General features: G+C 43.6%; 1 protein-coding gene across 1 annotated transcript in view; it reads right to left on the reverse strand.

Annotated features, from left to right (window-relative positions):
- Positions 1-16,932, reverse strand: part of LOC139574287 (GDNF family receptor alpha-4-like) — a 21,957-nt gene extending 5,025 nt beyond the window's left edge. Inside the window, exons 1-7 of the mRNA XM_071398717.1 lie at positions 16,364-16,932; positions 8,788-9,069; positions 4,830-4,907; positions 4,225-4,576; positions 3,877-3,986; positions 3,466-3,600; positions 1,527-1,663 (exon numbers count right to left, since the gene is read on the reverse strand). Coding sequence (XP_071254818.1) covers positions 1,527-1,663; positions 3,466-3,600; positions 3,877-3,986; positions 4,225-4,576; positions 4,830-4,907; positions 8,788-9,069; positions 16,364-16,403 — 1,134 coding nt within the window. The 5' untranslated portion in view covers positions 16,404-16,932. The remainder of the gene's footprint in view (positions 1-1,526; positions 1,664-3,465; positions 3,601-3,876; positions 3,987-4,224; positions 4,577-4,829; positions 4,908-8,787; positions 9,070-16,363) is intronic.
- Positions 16,933-18,753: the final 1,821 nt, after the last annotated feature.

The raw sequence follows: 18,753 nt of genomic DNA on the forward strand, positions 1-18,753 counted from the left end.
CCCCTGGTCTAGCTGGCTGGAGATAATCTCTGGCTGTGTTGAGCATGCGGGAAGCAGTGGAGACACAAAGCGCTTCACTGTCATTCTGATCAATTGACCGAACAGGATTTAGCGGTCAGCCAACAGCAGTCACTGCTGTTGTCAATGGTCATTCCAGAAGCCTCTGGTCAGGGCTCTAAATAAATACAAAATCATTTGTAGCACTGGTGCTCCTAATTTTAAAAAGTTAGGAGCACCACATGAAATTGAGGAGCACCAGAAAAATAGATACCTCCATTGGGCCTATATGAATACTACTTACTTTTGAAACACATCTCCTGAAGAATCTTTGCATATACTAGTAAAGTTACCAGGTTGTTAGTATGGCTGCACGATAAGGGTAAAAAATAGAATTACGGTTTTTCAATTGGACTTGGCATATACAGAGTGTACAAACTTTAGGAACACCTGCTCTTTCCATGACAAAGGCTGACCAGGTGAATCCAGGTGAAAGCTATGATCCCTTATTGATGTGACCTGTTAAATCCACTTCAATCAGTGTAGATGAAGGGGAGGAGACAGGTGAAAGAAGGATTTTTAAGCCTTGAGACGTGTATATGTGCCATTCAGAGGGTGAATGGGCAAGATTATTTTTTATTTTCTCCCAAAATAAAAACCCAGGTCAAACAGGAAAATATTTGGTCACACTTTGGAGCCCTGCCTGTGGTCACTTCACCTTTGGTCAATGGTCAGAGTGCTAGAGGTCTGTACTAGATCGACATATTCAGCACTTGACGGTTAGTGTTCAGGGAAAGGGAAATACCTAGTCAGTTGTACAACTGAACGTATTCAACTGAAATGTGTCTTCCACATTTAGTAATGAGTAATGATAAGTAGTATTGGGTAATGTCAGTTAGTATTGGGTAATGTTGAGAAACGTTAGGTAGTATTGGGTAATGTTGAGTAATGTCAGTTAGTATTGGGTAATGTTGAGTAATGTTAGGTACTATTGGGTAATGTTGAGTAATGTCAGTTAGTACTGGGTAATGTTGAGTAATGTCAGTTAGTATTGGGTAATGTTGAGAAACGTTAGGTAGTATTGGGTAATGTTGAGTAATGATAGGTTGTATTGGGTAATGTTGAGTAATGTCAGTTAGTATTGGGTAATGTTGAGTAATGTTAGGTACTATTGGGTAATGTTGAGTAATGTCAGTTAGTACTGGGTAATGTTGAGTAATGTCAGTTAGTATTGGGTAATGTTGAGAAACGTTAGGTAGTATTGGGTAATGTTGAGTAATGTCAGTTAGTATTGGGTAATGTTGAGTAATGTTAGGTACTATTGGGTAATGTTGAGTAATGTCAGTTAGTACTGGGTAATGTTGAGTAATGATAGGTCGTATTGGGTAATGCTGAGTAATGACATGTAGTATTGGGAAATGTTGAGTAATGATAGGTAGTATTGGGTAATACTGAGTAATGATAGGTTGTATTGGGTAATGTTGAGTAATGTTAGGTAGTATTGGGTAATGTTGAGTAGTAGTACTCACAGCGTTGTTGCTGAGCTCATCCTGGGCGTTGTTGCTGAGCTCATTCTGCTGGTCCAAGGGTGAGGGACGAGAGGGCGGGGGAAAAGTGCTCTCCACTGGCCGAGGGGGGGAGATACCCATGGTACTGATGGAGTTCTCTGTGAGACGGACAGATAGACACATTACATTACATCGTGTGTGTGTGTGTGTGTGTGTATTCACATCTGTGCATGAGAGTGAGTGTGTGTCTGAGTGTTTAACTATTTGACAGATTGATGGATTGCAGTGTCAAGCAGTAAATTGATTGTTTGCCTCATGTAAAGTGCATTGATTGATTGGTCTGACAGTTCCTTGATTGACATACAGTTGAAGTCGGAAGTTTACATACACCTTAGCCAAATACATTTCAACTCAGCTTTTCACAATTCCTGACATTTAATCCTAGAAAAAATTCCTGTCTTAGGTCAGTTAGGATCACCACTTTATTTTAAGAATGTGAAATGTCACAATAATAGTAGAGAGAATGATTTATTTCAGCTTTTATTTCTTTCATCACATTCCCAGTGGGTCAGAAGTTTACATACACTCAATTAGTATTTGGTAGCATTGCCTTTAAATTGTTTAACTTGGGTCAAAGTTTCAGGTAGCCTTCCACAAGCTTCCCACAATAAGTTGGATGCATTTTGGCCCATTCCTCCTGACAGAGCTGGTGTAACTAAGTCAGGTTTGTAGGCCTCCTTGCTCGCACACGCTTTTTCAGTTCTGCCCACAAATTTTCGATAGGATTGAGGTCAGGGCTTTGTGATGGCCACTCCAATACCTTGACTTTGTTGTCCTTAAGCCATTTTGCCACAACTCTGGAAGTATGCTTGGGGTCATTGTCCATTTGGAAGACCCATTTGCGACCAAGCTTTAACTTCCTGACTGATGTCTTGAGATGTTGCTTCAAATTATCCACATAATTGTCCTACCTCATGATGCCATCTATTTTGTGAAGTGCATCAGTCCCTCCTGCAGCAAAGCACCCCCACAACATGATGCTGCCACCCCCGTGCTTCACGGTTGGGATGGTGTTCTTCGGCTTGCAAGTCTCCCCCTTTTTCCTCCAAACATAATGATGGTCATTATGGCCAAATAGTTATATTTCTGTTTCATCAGACCAGAGTACATTTCTCCAAAAAGTACAATCTTGGTTCCCATGTGCAGTTGCAAACCGTAGTCTGGCTTTTTAATGGTGGTTTTGGAGCAGTGGCTTCTTCCTTGCTGAGCGGCCTTTCAGGTTATGTCGCTATAGGACTCGTTTTACTGTGGATATAGATACTTTGTACCTGTTTCCTCCAGCATCTTCACAAGGTCCTTTGCTGTTGTTCTGGGATTGATTTTCACTTTTCGCACCAAAGTACGTTCATCTCTAGGAGACAGAACGCGTCTCCTTCCTGAGCGGTATGACGGCTGCATGGTCCCATGGTGTTTATACTTGCGTACTATTGTTTGTACAGATGAACTGAGGTTTTCTGATTGTCTGAGGTCTTGGCTGATTTCTTTTGATTTTCCCATGATGTCAAGCAAAGAGGCACTGAGTTTGAAGGTAGGCCTTGAAATACATCCACAGGTACACCTCCAATTGACTCAAATAATGTCAATTTGCCTATCAGAAGCTTCTAAAGCCATGAAATCATTTTCTGGAATTTCCAAGCTGTTTAAAGGCACAGTCAACTTAGTGTATGTAAACTTCTGACCCACTGGAATTGTGATACAGTGAATTATAAGTGAAATAATCTGTCTGTAAACAATTGTTGGAAAAATTACTTGTGTCACTCACAAAGAAGATGTCCTAACCGACTTGCCAAAACTATAGTGGTTGAGTGGTTGAAAAACAAGTTTTAATGACTCCAACCTAAGTGTATGTAAACTTCCGACTTCAACTGTACATACTCATATGGGTGACGAACAGACTAACCCAGACAGGCGTTGTTGGTGAACATGTGCTGAATCCTCAGGCAGTCCTGCCATTGGTTGCCACTGCCCTCGCAGTTGCACCACAAGTCCACTTCCACAGTGCTGTTGCTGACGTAGTTGGGGGTCATGATGGTGCCTGGAGAAGGGGGTCAAAGGTTACCGAACTGCAAAAGTTCCTAAGGCTGGCCCACTGACACACCCCTGACACGATCCGCTAACACACTCTGTCATCTTTATCACTCTCTATTTTCTTTTAGTCTCTCTATCTCTCTCCTCCCTCATCTCACCCCTCTCCATCCTTCATACTTCGCTGCATCCCCTTTCTCCTCAAGCCTCGTGAAAACAGACTGACTTCTGCACTTAAGGCTATTTCACCCCTCCTCTCCCCTCCTTCTCTCACTCTCTCTCTTACCGATCAGTCCGGCGTAGGATTTGAGGCACACAGCTCCACTCTCTCTGATACAGCCAGAAGGGGAATGGCCAGACGGCTGGCAGTTATGCTGGAAATCAGCCAGTCTGGACCTGAATCACACACACACACACACACACACACACACACACACACACACACACACACACACACACACACACACACACACACACACACACACACACACACACACACACACACACACACACACACACACACATACACACACACACACACACACACACACACACACATAGACACACGAATGAGAGTGCTTCTAGGAGCAAAAAGGTTTGTGTTTTGTGTGTGTACATATAGTGTTTGTCTTACCTGCAGAATTGGTCCCTCCTGCAGAAGCTCTGCAGAAGCAGACAGTTAGGCTGTATCAAGTCTCTCTCCTGGTAGGAACAGGAAGGTACGATGGTCTTCCTGCGTCTCTCCCCACACAGTTTGTCAGTACAGGGGCAGAACAGCAACCCCAGGCTGTACTCCTCCGGAACGCGCTCCAGGAAGCGCCGCAGCGCCCGGAGGCACTTCTGCCTGTTGCAGTGGTCCGAGCCTGGGGCATGCTTGGTGCAGGCCAGGACGTACTCAGACCTCAGGGAACCACATTTCTCATACAGACCACAGTCCTGGGCTGCCTTCAGACATACGTTCTGTCCATCTAGAAGAAGAGAGGAGGCTGAGAGAGAGGGGGATGGGGAAAGATAGAGGTGGATAGATATAGAGACAGGTATGGGGAAGGAGAGAGAGAGAAGGGGAGAGAGAGAGATAGAAAGGAAGAGGGGAGCGACAGAGAGAGAAAGAAAGGGGAGAGAAAGTGAAAATCTGGTCACTTGAGTGCTGTAGAGATGAGTGGATTGATTGGTGATAGGGTTTAGTAGTGTATTGATCAGGAGTGCCTGAGGGTAATAAAAGATTGTGCTGCATGCTACCTGCTGCCACTAAGGAGGCCATTCGAGAAGACTCCACTGGCGAGTCCTCATAGGGAGACCCCTCAAAGTCATCATAACCTTCATGATCACAGAGGAGAACATCACATTACAACCTAATAATAATATGGGAGGCAGCGTCATATTACAACCTAACATCATGACAAATCATAACAAATGCAGGAGAGATCACCACATAACCTGAAAAGAACATGACAGTAGACCGAATTGCATCATAATCTCCCAACACCACAGGAGACAGAATCACAACATAATCAAACACACACGGAAGCATCACATCATAACAGGGACTCAAAGCACTCAGCCAACATCTCATTAAAACATCACACACCTGCTACCAACATCATAATAACACCTAGTCTAAATTCCATCATGGGTACATTTACCATTCATGAGGGTCAGACGAGCCATCAGGTGACCGGTCACCTGACCCTATAAAGATGGATGTGTTCCCCATACTGTACTGTCTTCAGTCATCCTATTTAGCTAGCCTGCCTAAGTTTGCTGCAGAGCTGTCTGACGATCATTTTACTAGTTCTTCAAAGGAGGTAGGGTATACTTTCACAAACGGTCTCTGTCCCTCTCATTGTTGTGTATTTCCCTCTCTCATGTGGTCTGTGTATCTAACCTAACGTAGCAGGCATAAACGTGTATCCTTCCAGAGATCTGTATATAATGACGAGATGCTCATGTCTCTGCCCTAACAATGGGAGTCATTGTCCCAAAGGCAGGAAAGCAGGCGTCAAGTTTAGGTCCAAAATAAGCCCATAGAAACGCATTGGGCTTATTTTTGGACTGATTTTGGCGAGTGAAACCTCTCACTTCAACTTTTCCTCTCTGAGCCGGAAAAAACTACCACAGGAAGACCAAAGGATTTTGGTGATTGTTGTTAACCATTACAGTCTAAGTCCTGTCTAAGCGATATGGAATTGTTTTAAGAAGGCCATACCAAGGATCATTTAGTTCTTTGATTTTGAATTGTAAGACCCTTTGAAGTATACCATTTTATTTAATTTTTTTACAATTATATAGGACCTAGGCAGCACAGACAGGACACAACTAGTTACTAGTGCAGGCAGGCGAACCTCTGTGCCCAGTCCAGAAACCCCGCCCCCCCTCTGACAGCACTTATAATGCTACACAGGGAGAAAGGGATGGACAAGAACTGCCACAGGCTTTCCAAGAGTAAGTACCTTACAAACTCAGAAGCCAAGGTGACCCCTTTGATTCAGACAACCAGTCTCAAGCCTCAGTGCAATGTCTGAAACCACCAAGAGACTCCGAGCCCAGCACGGAAGCTGAGCCCCTCAACCCAAGCGACGAAGACGAGCTTCAATCTCAACAATTGAGAACCTCTGCCCAAGGTTCCCTTAAGGCAGCAGCAGACCAACTAAAGTCTAGGGCAGCTCTCTCTGCAAGTCAAGTACAAGCCTATTCAAGCAGCTCCAACCAGTCATCCCCAGAAGGAGATATAACTGCGGACCAGCTTTGAATGCTACCACAACCCTTGAGTTCAGTATGCAGGCCAGCAGTTCAGCTAGTTTGCCCTCAGCTCTTTCCAAGTCTAGATCAACTGGCCTAATCCCAGTTCCTAGGAGTTCCCAGTACCTTTCAGACCTTAACTGCTCTGTACTCGGCTCAGGCAATCTACCGTCTGCTAATACCTGACCTGTATCCAGCTCTACCTACCCAACCATGGCCCCCAGAAAAGGAGCCAACAGGCATTTACTCAAGCCATCAAAGATCTTCTCACGGGGCGGCCGGAGCCGTTCATGCCCCAAGGAGCACGAGTTCGGGAGTCGACGGGGCAGCCAAGATGGTCACTTTCTCTGCCAACCAGTAACCGTAACCAGTAACCTACCCGAGCTGCAACAGTCAACGACAACAGCTCAGCCAGAACATGGCCTTGCAGCAAGTAATCTGTCCATACAGCCCCAGGAAGTGCTACAGATGACTCGAGTCCGATGGGAATAATGAATTAGCTGCACTACTGCGGGGGCGGCTGTTCCTGAATTCTTCAACGTGAATACACTAGATGGCCAAGATTGCCTCCAGGTCAGTTGACCCATCAGGTGACCTGTCATCCGACCCTATAAAGATGGCTGCAAAGCACACCATACAGTCTTTGGTTTGGCAGCCATCAGAGGACTCTCATCCAGGATACGTTCATGACCAAGTGAGTGTATTACCTGTGCCTTTTGACATGTTATGCTATTGTTTACCTTGGAAGTTCACAGTATGTAATCTTTTATGCTTTCGCCTTTATGCTAATTATGTTCCATTGATGTTTGTGAACACTAATACTTGTCTCTATTGCAGAAACCATAATTTTCCCAGTCCTCATTCATGCATTTGCCATCTGTGCTGGAACGTTTTTTGGGGCTACAATAAATGGTCAAATGTTCATTGGAGTCTTGTCTGAATTGGCGGTTAGCATCCACCCACAACTTAGTCTTTAGTCTCAGCACACTTGAGCTCTACTCTAGTGTGGTCTTAAAAGCTCCTTCAGGAGTGTATTCTTTAATTTACCTCATTATAGGCATGTTCCAGATCTGAACTAATTACATGGTGTGAGTACGACCTAACTACACTGAACAAAAATATAAACGCAACATGTAAAGTGTTGGTCCCATGTTTCATGAGCTGAAATAAAAGATCCCAGAAATGTTCCATACGCACAAAAAGCTTATTTCTCTCAAATTCTGTGCACAAATTTGTTTACATCCCTGTAAGTGAGCATTTCTCCTTTGCCAACATAATCCATCCACCTGACAGGTGTTGCATATCAAGAAGCGGATTAAACAGCATGATCATTACACAGGTGCACCTTGTGCTGGGGACAATAAAGGACACTCTAAAATGTGCAGTTTTGTCACACAACCCAATGCCACAGATGTCTCAAGCTTTGAGTGAGTGCTGACTGCAGGAATGTCCACCAGAGCTGTTGCCAGAGAATTTAATGTAGATTTTTCTACCATAAGCCGCCTCCAACATCGTTTTAGAGTATTTGGCAGAACTTCCAACCGGTCTCACAACCTCAGACCACGTGTAACCACGCCAGCCCAGGACCTCCACATCTGGCTTCTTCACCTGCGGGATCGTCTGAGACCAGCCACCCAGACAGCTGATAAAACTGAGGAGTAATTCTGTCTGTAATAAAGCCCTTAAGTGGGGAAAAACTAATTCTGATTGGCTCCCCAGTGGGTTGGCCTATGCCCTCCCAGGCCCACCCATGGCTGCGCCCCTGCCCAGTCATGTGAAAACCGTAGATTAGGGCCTAATTTATTTATTTCAATTAACTGATTTCTTTACATGAACTGTAACTCAGTAAAATCGTTGAAATTGTTGCATGTTGCGTTTATATTTTTGTTCAGTATATAAATCTACTAATCTGTTCATGTAAATCCCTGTGTACTGTTTTCCTTAATGACACGGTAGGGGAGAGAACTCTGTTCTGTGTTAGAGAAGAGTGCTGTGTAATTACCGTATGCATGGTGACTAACGGAGCATGGGGGATAGCTCCATTAGCTGTCATTAACTCTCACTGACGGTGAGTCCCAAATGGTACCCAATTCCATATATATATATATTAGTGCACTACTTTTGACCAGGACCTATGGGGAATAGTGTGCCCATTATGTAGGGAATAGGGTGCCATTTGGGACACAAGCCTGATAGTCAGATGCGTGGCCATGCTGTGACTGTAGCAACAGTGGCAAAACACGGTGGCTATAGGGATGTGTCACAGAGGATGGCCAGGGGTCTAACGTAGTATTGGCCAAATGGTGGGTCAAGAACCAATGGTACTAAAAAATGTAAACTGCCCCCTTCCCTCTACAAGCTAGTAATCAAACATACACACTTGGTGACACACACGCACGTCTACACCTACCACGTTTTTTATAAACTCATACACACACATGCGCGGACACACACTCACCCTGCAGGATCCTGATGCTCCAGTAGACTTTGAGGCAGTGCTCCTCTCTGCGTGCGCCGCGCTGACACTTGCAGGCCAACAGAGGGAGGTAGTGCAGGCCGCTCAGGGCCTCCAGGCACTCAATGCTGGCCTTGTTCCCCAGCGGAGCCACCGCCTCCTCGGATGCACAGTACTCCAGGGTCATGTACAGCTCCTTACACCGGGGGTCTTCCTTACACCCCCTCTCTGCCTCGACACAGTCTACAAAGCCATGGGGGAGGGGCGACAAGGAGGGGACCACACCTACAGAAAAGAGGGACGGAGGAGACAGAGGGGAGGGGGAGAATGGTCAGCCATCGTATTGGGATGAGTAGTTGTTCCAAACATTTCTAAATGGTCCACTCAATATGGTGGACAGGGGGAACCCACCACGGAATGTTGCTTTAAAAGGGCATGTCCATTCTAGTATCTCTTATGACTTCCATACAAGTACTTTCACTCTGTGAACCTATTGATTTGAATTTGGGCTGAATGCACTGATGTTACATATGAAAAGTCAATACTGGATGTGTGAGTCTTTCTCTACTGTATCTCATTTCCATGGACATGAAGGCATTGTCATTGAGTGAATCAAAAGCCATTGTTTACAGTGTGAGGTTTCATATTTGGGAAATACCTCCTATTTTACCCCAGAAATGTTCTGCGTGATATTTTCGGCTGTTTTCGACTGTTATTTGTAAACCAATACAAAATTCTCCCTTGGTAAAATTCAATGGTTTACCCACAAACCTACAGACACACTAACGTTTTCCGATTACAGTCATTTAAAAACTCACCAGAGAGAGAGAGAAAGCGAGACAGAGACAAACACCGTTTGGCGACACACACCAATCAGAACCTTGCTGGCTAGGACAGACTCACAGTATGAGCCGCAATCAGCATGTGCTGAAAAGCACGCGCACACAACCTGAGAGGAACCCTTTTATGTCTGACTCCTGCTGTGAGGGGGACTATGGGCACGGAGTCTATCATTATTACAAAAACACAATACCACACATCCACAGGAGGGGGTACAGCAATCTGTCTGTGACACACACACACACACACACACACACACACACACACACACACACACACACACACACACACACACACACACACACACACACACACACACACACCCCGCCACACACTAGATCAGGGTTTCCCAAACTCGGTCCTGGGGCCCCACCTGGGTACACATTCTGTTTTTTTGCCCTAGCACTACACAGCGGATTGAAATAGTCAAAGCTTGATGATGAGTTGGTTATTTGAATCAGCTGGGTTTGGGAAACCCTGCACCAGATGGCTGAAGTGGTAGAGAAAAATGAGCTTCATATTCAACAGAGCAGCATATTTAAATCGAATATGTTGAGTTTCAGGAAATAGACTACCCGAGACTCTAGGTACAACATTGATCAATGGGAGAACGCAAATTGAATAAATGAAGTACAGTGGAGCGTCTGTACGCTTAAAGGGGCAATCAGCAGTTGCTACATCCATTTCTCGACTTATATATGAATGATATGTACCCATTGATTCTTGAAGAATATAACTTATAAAGGCTTCATAAGCTTAGTTCAACTGTCGCACCCCCATCAGAACCCAAAATATAAGCTTGTTTTACTCCAATGTCTGTAAACAAAGAAAATGTAAACAAACACTATGTAGCCTTAAAACATGGTTAAAACTATAATGTTGATATCATGGATGGTCAATCCTTGCATCCATAGCTCTGTCTATGAATTTGAGAGTGATTACATTTATCCAGCCCCATCCCTCAGCATTTCACCAAACCAGGGGTTGGGAAGCCGCTTTGTTATTGTTTCTACTGCAGATTGTCGCTTTAAACACTAGAGCACCAAATACAGGTAGAGGAAGAAGACAAATTACCCATGTCACATAAAAACCAGGAAACTCGGACTTTCCCCCTGAACTAGTCACACGTTGCCATACACATACCAGGTGAATCACTCACAATCACATGACGTCACATTGACCTTATCACCTTTTGAAAGAAGTTGAGGGGACCAGTATGTATGTATACTGGGGACCAGTATGTATTATAAATGGTAAAACCCGTTTTAACAGCAAGCTATAAAGCATTACACCTGTAGGGTTTAAGTGTTACCGTTTTACATGTAACTGATCTTGGGCCAGTTCTGATGTGTCGTTCATTAATGGTTAGGGATAGGTCATGGATTGGGAGAGCTGGCTCAAGATCAGTGGTTATGGATGCAGTGCAGTGAAGTGCGATCCCACAGTTCATATGAGGGAGCAGTGAGGTATGATGTCATGCAGTCCCCGTGTGTACAGCAGAATGGGCAAATTAAAGAGTTTCAGTGAAGACACACACACAGACACAGCCACACACAGCCACACACACACACACAGGGTGAATCTCCCAGCCAAGGAGGCAAAAGCCCAACACACCATCTGTTACTCCTGTGTTAGAGTTCCAAATCATAGTTATCAACAAAAACACACATACGACCCCAAGCTACCCCATGGACACACACACACACACACACACACACACACACACACACACACACACACACACACACACACACACACACACACACACACACACACACACACACACACACACACACACACACACACACACACACACACACACACACACCTTCTTGGCTTGCCCTGTCCCCATATGCACACACAATCCGTATTCCAAACAAATCCTATGTGCTATCAATCCTATCATCAAATCCAAGTTAATTGGTCACGTACACAGTTTAGCAGATGTTAAAGCGGGTGCAGCGAAATATATTTTAGATTCTTCAAAATAGCCACCTTTTGCCTTGATGACAGCTTTGCCCACTCTTGGCATTCTCTCAACCAGCTTCAACTGGAATGCTTTTCCAACAGTCTTGAAGGATTTCCCACATATGCTGAGCACTTGTTGGCTGCTTTTCCTTCACTCCGCAGTCCAACTCATCCCAAACCATCTCAATTGGGTTGAGGTTGGGTAATTGTGGAGGCCAGATCATCTGATGCAGCACTCCATCACTCTCCTTCTTGGTCAAATAGCCCATACACTTGTGTTTCTTGGCCCAAACAAGTCTCTTCTTATTATTGGTGTCCTTTAGTAGTGGTTTCTTTGCAGCAATTCGACAATGAAAGCCTGATTCACACAGTCTCCTCTGAACAGTTGATGTTGAGATGTGACTGTTACTTGAACTCTGTGAAGCATTTATTTGGGTTGAAATTTCTGGGGCTGGTAACTCTAAATTATCCTCTGCAGCAGAGGTAACTCTGGGTCTTCCTTTCCTGTGGCGGTCATCATGAGAGCCAGTTTCATCATAGCGCTTGATGGTTTTTAGACTGCACACAAAGTTCTTGAAATTTTCTGGATTTACTGACCTTCATGTCTTAAAGTAATGATGGACTGTCATTTCTCTTTGCTGTTCTTGCCATAATATGTCCTTGGTCTTTTACAAAATAGGGCTATCTTCTGTATACCACCCCTACCTTGTCACAACACAACTGATTGGCTCAAACACATTAAGAAGGAAAGAAATTCCACAAATTAACAAGGCACACCTGTTAATTGAAATGCATTCCAGGTGGCTACCTCATGAAGTTGGTTGAGAGAATGCCAAGAGTGTGCAAAGCTGTCATCAAGGTAAAGGGTGGCTACTTTGAAGACCCTCAAATATTTGTTTAACACGTTTTTGGTTACTACATGATTCCTCATATGTATTTTCATAGTTTTGATGTCTTCACTATTATTCTACAATGTATAAAATTGTAAAAAATGAAGAAAACCCCTGGAGTAAGTGTGTCCAAACTTTTGACTGGTACTGTATGTGTATATTCACCAAAAATATATAGTAAGAATGATACACTACATGGCTTGTCGAACATCTCATTTCAAAATCATGGGCATTAATGTTGGGCGATTAGGCCTGGCTCGCAGTCGACGTTCCAATTCATCCCAAAGGTGTTCGATGGGGTTGAGGTCAAACCACTGTGCAGGCCAGTCAAGTTCTTCCACACCAATCTTGACAAATCATTTATGTATGGACCTCGCTTTGTGCACAGAAAACGGCCTTCCCCAAACTGTTACCACAAAGTTGCAAGCACAAAATCGTCTAATGTCATTGTATACTGTAGCGTTATGATTTCCCTTCACTGGAACTAAGGGGCCTAGCCCAAACCATGAAAAACATCCCCAGACCATTATTTATCCTCCACCAAACTTTACAGTTGGCACTATGCACTGGGGCAGGTAGCGTTCTCCTGGCATCCGCCAAACCCAGATTAGTCCGTCGGACTGCCAGATGGTAAAGCGGGATTCATCACTCCAGAGAATGCGTTTCCACTGCTCCAGAGTCCAATTGCGGCACGCTTGGCATTGTGCATAGTGATCTTAGGCTTGTGTGTGGCTGCTCGGCCATGGAAACCCATTTAATGAAGCTCGCGACTAACAGTTCTTGTGCTGACGTTGCTTCCTGAGGCAGTTTGGAAATTGGCCGTAAGTGTTGCAACCGAGGACAGACAAATTTTTCTTACAGTTGACCAGGGAAGCTCTAGTACGGTTGAAATTTGACGAACTGACTTGTTAGAAAGTTGGCATCCTATGACGGTGCCACGTTGAAAGTCACTGAGCTTTTCGGTAAGGCCATTCTACTGCCAATGTTTGTCTATGGAGATTGCATGGCGGTGTGCTCGATTTTATACACATGTCAGCAACGGTGTGGCTGAAATACCCGAATCCACTAATTTGAAGGGGTGTCCAAATACTTTTGTGTATATAGTGTATGTTCATGTTAGTGTCACTGAAAAATAATTTGAAAATAGCCTACTGTAGTTGCTAGTAGAATAACATTACAATTAAAATGTTGTGTAAAAGAGTTTGTCATTTTGGAACTAAACCGCCCTTGCACTAAACCGCCCTTGCACTGCATAGTTGTTTCGGTGCACTCTATTAAATGAGGGGTTCAATAAGGGTTCTTCTAAGATCCTCAAAGTTCTTTGAAGAACCTTAGGGTCTTGGCACTGAAAAATGCCCCCAAAAGATTCTTCCAAGATCCCCATAGGAGGTGGGGTTCATCAAGGAACCTCCTTAGTTGGTGGGGGTTCTTGTAGAAACCGAACTGCCCAACTGAAACATTTGGATTTGAAAGGACAGCAGGTGCAGGTACTTAACCCAAAAATGTAAAGATATCCTAAATTTAAGGTACATTTGTATGATAATTGAATGATATAAATTGATATTGTTTTATGATGATACCATCTATATTTTCTAAAATGGAAAATGGACACAATTCAATGGATATCAATCAAAAAGAGGTAAGAATATATAGCTGTATTGTGTGCAGATGACTGAACTGCTCACTTTTGTGTCTGCAGGTACACAGAGGAGGAGGCATACAAAGGTATGTCAATTGGTATTGGTATGTTATGCAGATCCTCCTTCCTTATCTCATTAATGAATATCCCATAGGCCTCTACATTATGGACAAGGTATGTGTATGAAAACCATTAACAGTTTTTTAAAATTCACATTTACAACAAATATTGTCAAATATTGTGTTATTGTTATACGTATTATTATTATTAATATTAATAATATGGGAGGGGGGGGGTAGTTCAAAAATAAACCGCAAAAGTTTTTTCGAAAGGTTCTTTCAATAATAACCCTTTTAAAAGGGTTCTACGAAGAACTTATTGGGGTTCCCCAGCTTCAATTTGCAGAACCCCTAAAGGACACTCCAGGAACCTTTTCTTTTTAGAGTGTATGCTTTGTAAGGAAAGTATTCCCATCATCTGCTCTGTAGGCAAAGTATTCCCATAGTTCGCTTCTGGAGCCAGTTTTGTCAATAAACTGCGGGTGTGGAAGTATGTTTTCGTTAGAAGAAGCCATGCTGTCGGCATTTTCTCTCTCTTGCTTGCTTCTCAAAAGTGTTTTGCGCTGTGTCAGCCTGGCTAATTTACTACTGCCCCCTTGAGAAGAGTCTGACAAATTACTAGACAGACTGGTCATCTCAATCCGTAGGCTATGACATGAGACACATTTGACAGAAATAGGTTAACCTAAAGTAACAGGAATTCTAGTACCGAACCGTTTTTCATGTTATAGTATCGAAAGAGTTGCCTAGCCAGCGGCAGTTTCTGTATAGGCCTACCGTGCAACTTGAAGCGGGCAGAGAATATGTTACATTTTTCTAAGTGTCCGCATTGTAGGCTGGTTTTTCCTTCATAATCCGTGATTGTCTGAAGTCCCTGCCGCATGCGTCTCGTGTCTGAGCCATTGAATTGCGACTCCTCTTTGTCCCTGTCTTTTAGCCTATTTGATTTACTTACTTGTCGTACCTGGTCAAATCTTTACATTGATGTATACCTTTTCATTTCCCATGCATGTCGTTTTCTTTCCCTTAACGTCATCTTTTTCTATGAGGAAATTATAAAGGAGTTTACAGCTAGCTGTTTATCTGCCGTTGACCTTTTCCAAAGCCCTCTTGTTCAACCCCAGCCTCCCGCTGTGCAGTAAAATCACCTCTGATGGAGACACCTGTCACCTGTGTGTGTGTGACCCGCTGGGCTGTCAAAACATAATGCGCACCCCGCCGTGCGGCGCCCGGTCCCAGTGTCTGCCTCTGTGGCTACTCAAACCCACCTGGACGCACATCTGGCGGCCATACGCACCTGTGCGCCGATAAGACGTCAACCACGATTCCGCTGTTTGCACACAGGCGTCGGTTGAGTGCGCTTCCTCATTGAACAACAACTTTACCATTTATTCTGATGTGCGGTTGGAGGTGAGTTGAATTTATATTAAGATTAATTTTTTTAAGAAAGAGACCTGCAAGCCAGAAAGGTGTTTGCGTAAATCAAACCACGCTCACTCGGGCGAGGGAGAAACAGACAACCCACAGATGATATACAATACGACCCCTGGGACTGTCGCTTACACCAGCACACCAAACACACAATCATTAACACCGCTAATAAATACAACTGTCGATCCGCGGGGGAATTATTTGTGTAGCCTATGCATCCGGCGGCACCAACTCACAGAATATCAATTTCAGAATATCAAAAACGAGTGGTTTTAGCGATCATCAACCTTTGTCTCAAGACTGGAAATAATTTCTTAAATACTTTCATTAATCCAAAGTTTAAATTCAAGTGGTTTCCAAGTGGATCCTACAGTCTCTCCTTTCACTAAATATTAATGTTGTCATAAAATGTTTATTAAGAGCAGTTTATGTAGCCTAGAAGATCAAGGAATATGTTTAATACATGTATTCATTGCAGAGCATATTAAAAGCCATGCCTGCATCCAAAGCTCACTGAAAACGCGCATTTGAACCATAATGTAAAATGTTGTTATGGTGTTATCGGGGCAATTCGCCTTAGTACGAATTGAAATCATCAAATACTTAAATTAGATGAGTAAATGTGTCATGATTGCCTATAAAACCCAGGTGCTAAAAACTAATTTTAATAAGGTCAGAGTAGACTAGCATGTAGCCTGAATGACTGACGACAAAAATGTATTTAACAGCATGGATAGCTTCCTTAATTTTACCTCGTATGAAGATGTTGAGCAGTATTCCGAGGAGCAACATCTCCGTTATGAGTCGGGCCGAGCACAGGGACACGGGAAGGGAGATTGAATTGGACGTTGTGCGTTTGGTCCGCCACCGCTCTATTTGTCCGCACACCGACCCGCGTCACTCCGCTCAACGTTACATCCAACGGGAGTCAGGCTCCACGGTTCTGGGAACAAGTTGCAGGTATATAGTCCTGTATAACGATCAATTCCTTAGATTGCACTGGCCGAGAACCCAGCTCAGATAGATTAACTGTCACCACCGCCAAAGTGTAGCGCGTGCCCTGTAGGCTGAATACAATGAACCAAGACTCCAAAACTATTTACAGCTGTGAAACATCAGGTTACTCTGCATCCAAAGATAGATGTTCTCGAATTTTGACACTGGCTCTCGCCATTTCTCTCTCGACAGTGGCACGATAGGATCCCGTCAACATGCTGCCTGAGACGGTGAAGATGACAGATCCCTCCTCCTCGCGCTCGTCAGTTCACTGTGCGACAGTGTGTTAAATGACTTTCACAGACACAGATGCGTCCTGAAGAAGAAGTGCTCAGACAGGTCGACGGTGGCATATAGTTAGTGGTGTAGGGCTACTGTAGCAGGCTGGACATATTCGAGTTTGCCCATAATTTCAAACTAAATAGGATTTCATGGTCGTTTGTATTTCATGTGTCAAGCCAATCAATTTCAGCCAATCTATTTACATCGACTTAAATATTGCCCTTTCGACTAATGGACTTACTGTCAAGCCAAACCATCCCTTTTTATTGTCTGACAAACTATTTTATTCTATTTTATTCTATTGATGCCATGCAGTGTCATTCTATTATACAGTCCATTCTATGTTTTATGTTCTATTTGTATTTTGTTCTATTCAGGGGGAGAGCTGTGTAATGTGTAAGTAGAGAAGAGGCTCAGGGAGGTTTATGGCTGGGCAGCCATAAATAATCATGACAGAAGCGATGAGTGGAGGATCATGAGTCTTTAAATTATTCACACAATTTCATAATTGGCAAATTCACTGCCTGAACACCTGTGTGAGTTTACGATCTAAAATCTGCATATTCTAATGAGGCCAACCTGTCAGGGTCTCACTGATTAGTAAAGACAATGGAACAAGAAAACAATGGGGATGCTTAGGAAAAACATTATCACTGGTGTCTTGTACAACAATGATCAGAATATTCAACTTCAATCTTTAAAACCAAGAGAGAGAGAGAAACAAAACTTGGATGACTTCTACAGTCGCTGGTATTTGCAACCAGTATTCCCAGTATGTTATTTTAACCTCAATTGCAAATAACAAAAAGCAATCATCAGTGGGCCATTTTAATGATGACACACACAGACTCCCACACGTAATGGCCTTGTCCCAACACACAAATGATATGCCTCTGTGTTGCCACTCCAGAGGTCATATTGGGTTATATGGGGACCAATCCAATCCACCTGGACCAATCCATTCAGCTAATTGGGGAAGAGCTCCTGGACAACATGTGACAACACAGTCACCCTTAACAGCGTTGGCAGAAAGCAGATGTTTCTGGTTTTCAGGGATACAATATTTTCAACCTAATTTCCGTTTCCCCTGAAAACAGGAGTGAGGACTACGCTCAGGCGTCTTTCTACTCTACGTTATGTTATGTAGGGGGTGAGTCCCAAAGACCCTCCCCATTATTGATTAAGGGGACCTTAAGATTCATATGTTTTGCTGCAGGCCTTATAATAAGATACTGTTGCTATGTGTCTAAAAACTCTGCCACTATACGTTGCACAAGCTATCTATATTAGTCTTTGTGGTTAAGCCCTGGCTGTTGTGAGAGTGTGCTTGCAGGCTAGGTCTGAGTCAGACTGAAACTAGATAAAGAGAAGTAACCACTGTCTGGTTTTGATATTTTGATCTTGTGAGACAGTGGACAATTATAATAAATCAGAGAAGCTACTGTACTAGGTTGCCTTATAAGGTAACCTCAGCTTATTGATACACACATACATTGACGTAGGTGATCATACCACTAGGGAGTGATCACATGTATAAAATTAGCTGTGCCCTTAGGTTGGGTGCAGAACTTACTCGGAAACATGCATGCTATCATCCCGTTGTCAACTTCTGTCTGCAATTGCATTAATAAATGAATGATTGATTTACTTAAAGATATTGTCTGTTTGCTGATTTCACCAATAAGCAAATGATTGACAAGGAACAAGGAACCTACCCCGACATTTGGCGAGCTTGCCAGGAGTGAGTGTCCACCCCGGTTGGAGGAGATTCTACACCATGGTGTCAGAGCTCCAAATTAAACAAGGTAAGCAGACACCTGTTTAATCTAAGTCTGTAATTAATTGGCATTCACTGGTGTGGTTT

Source organism: Salvelinus alpinus, chromosome 4 (assembly GCF_045679555.1).
Source record: "Salvelinus alpinus chromosome 4, SLU_Salpinus.1, whole genome shotgun sequence".
Classification (NCBI taxonomy): Eukaryota; Metazoa; Chordata; class Actinopteri; order Salmoniformes; family Salmonidae; genus Salvelinus; species Salvelinus alpinus.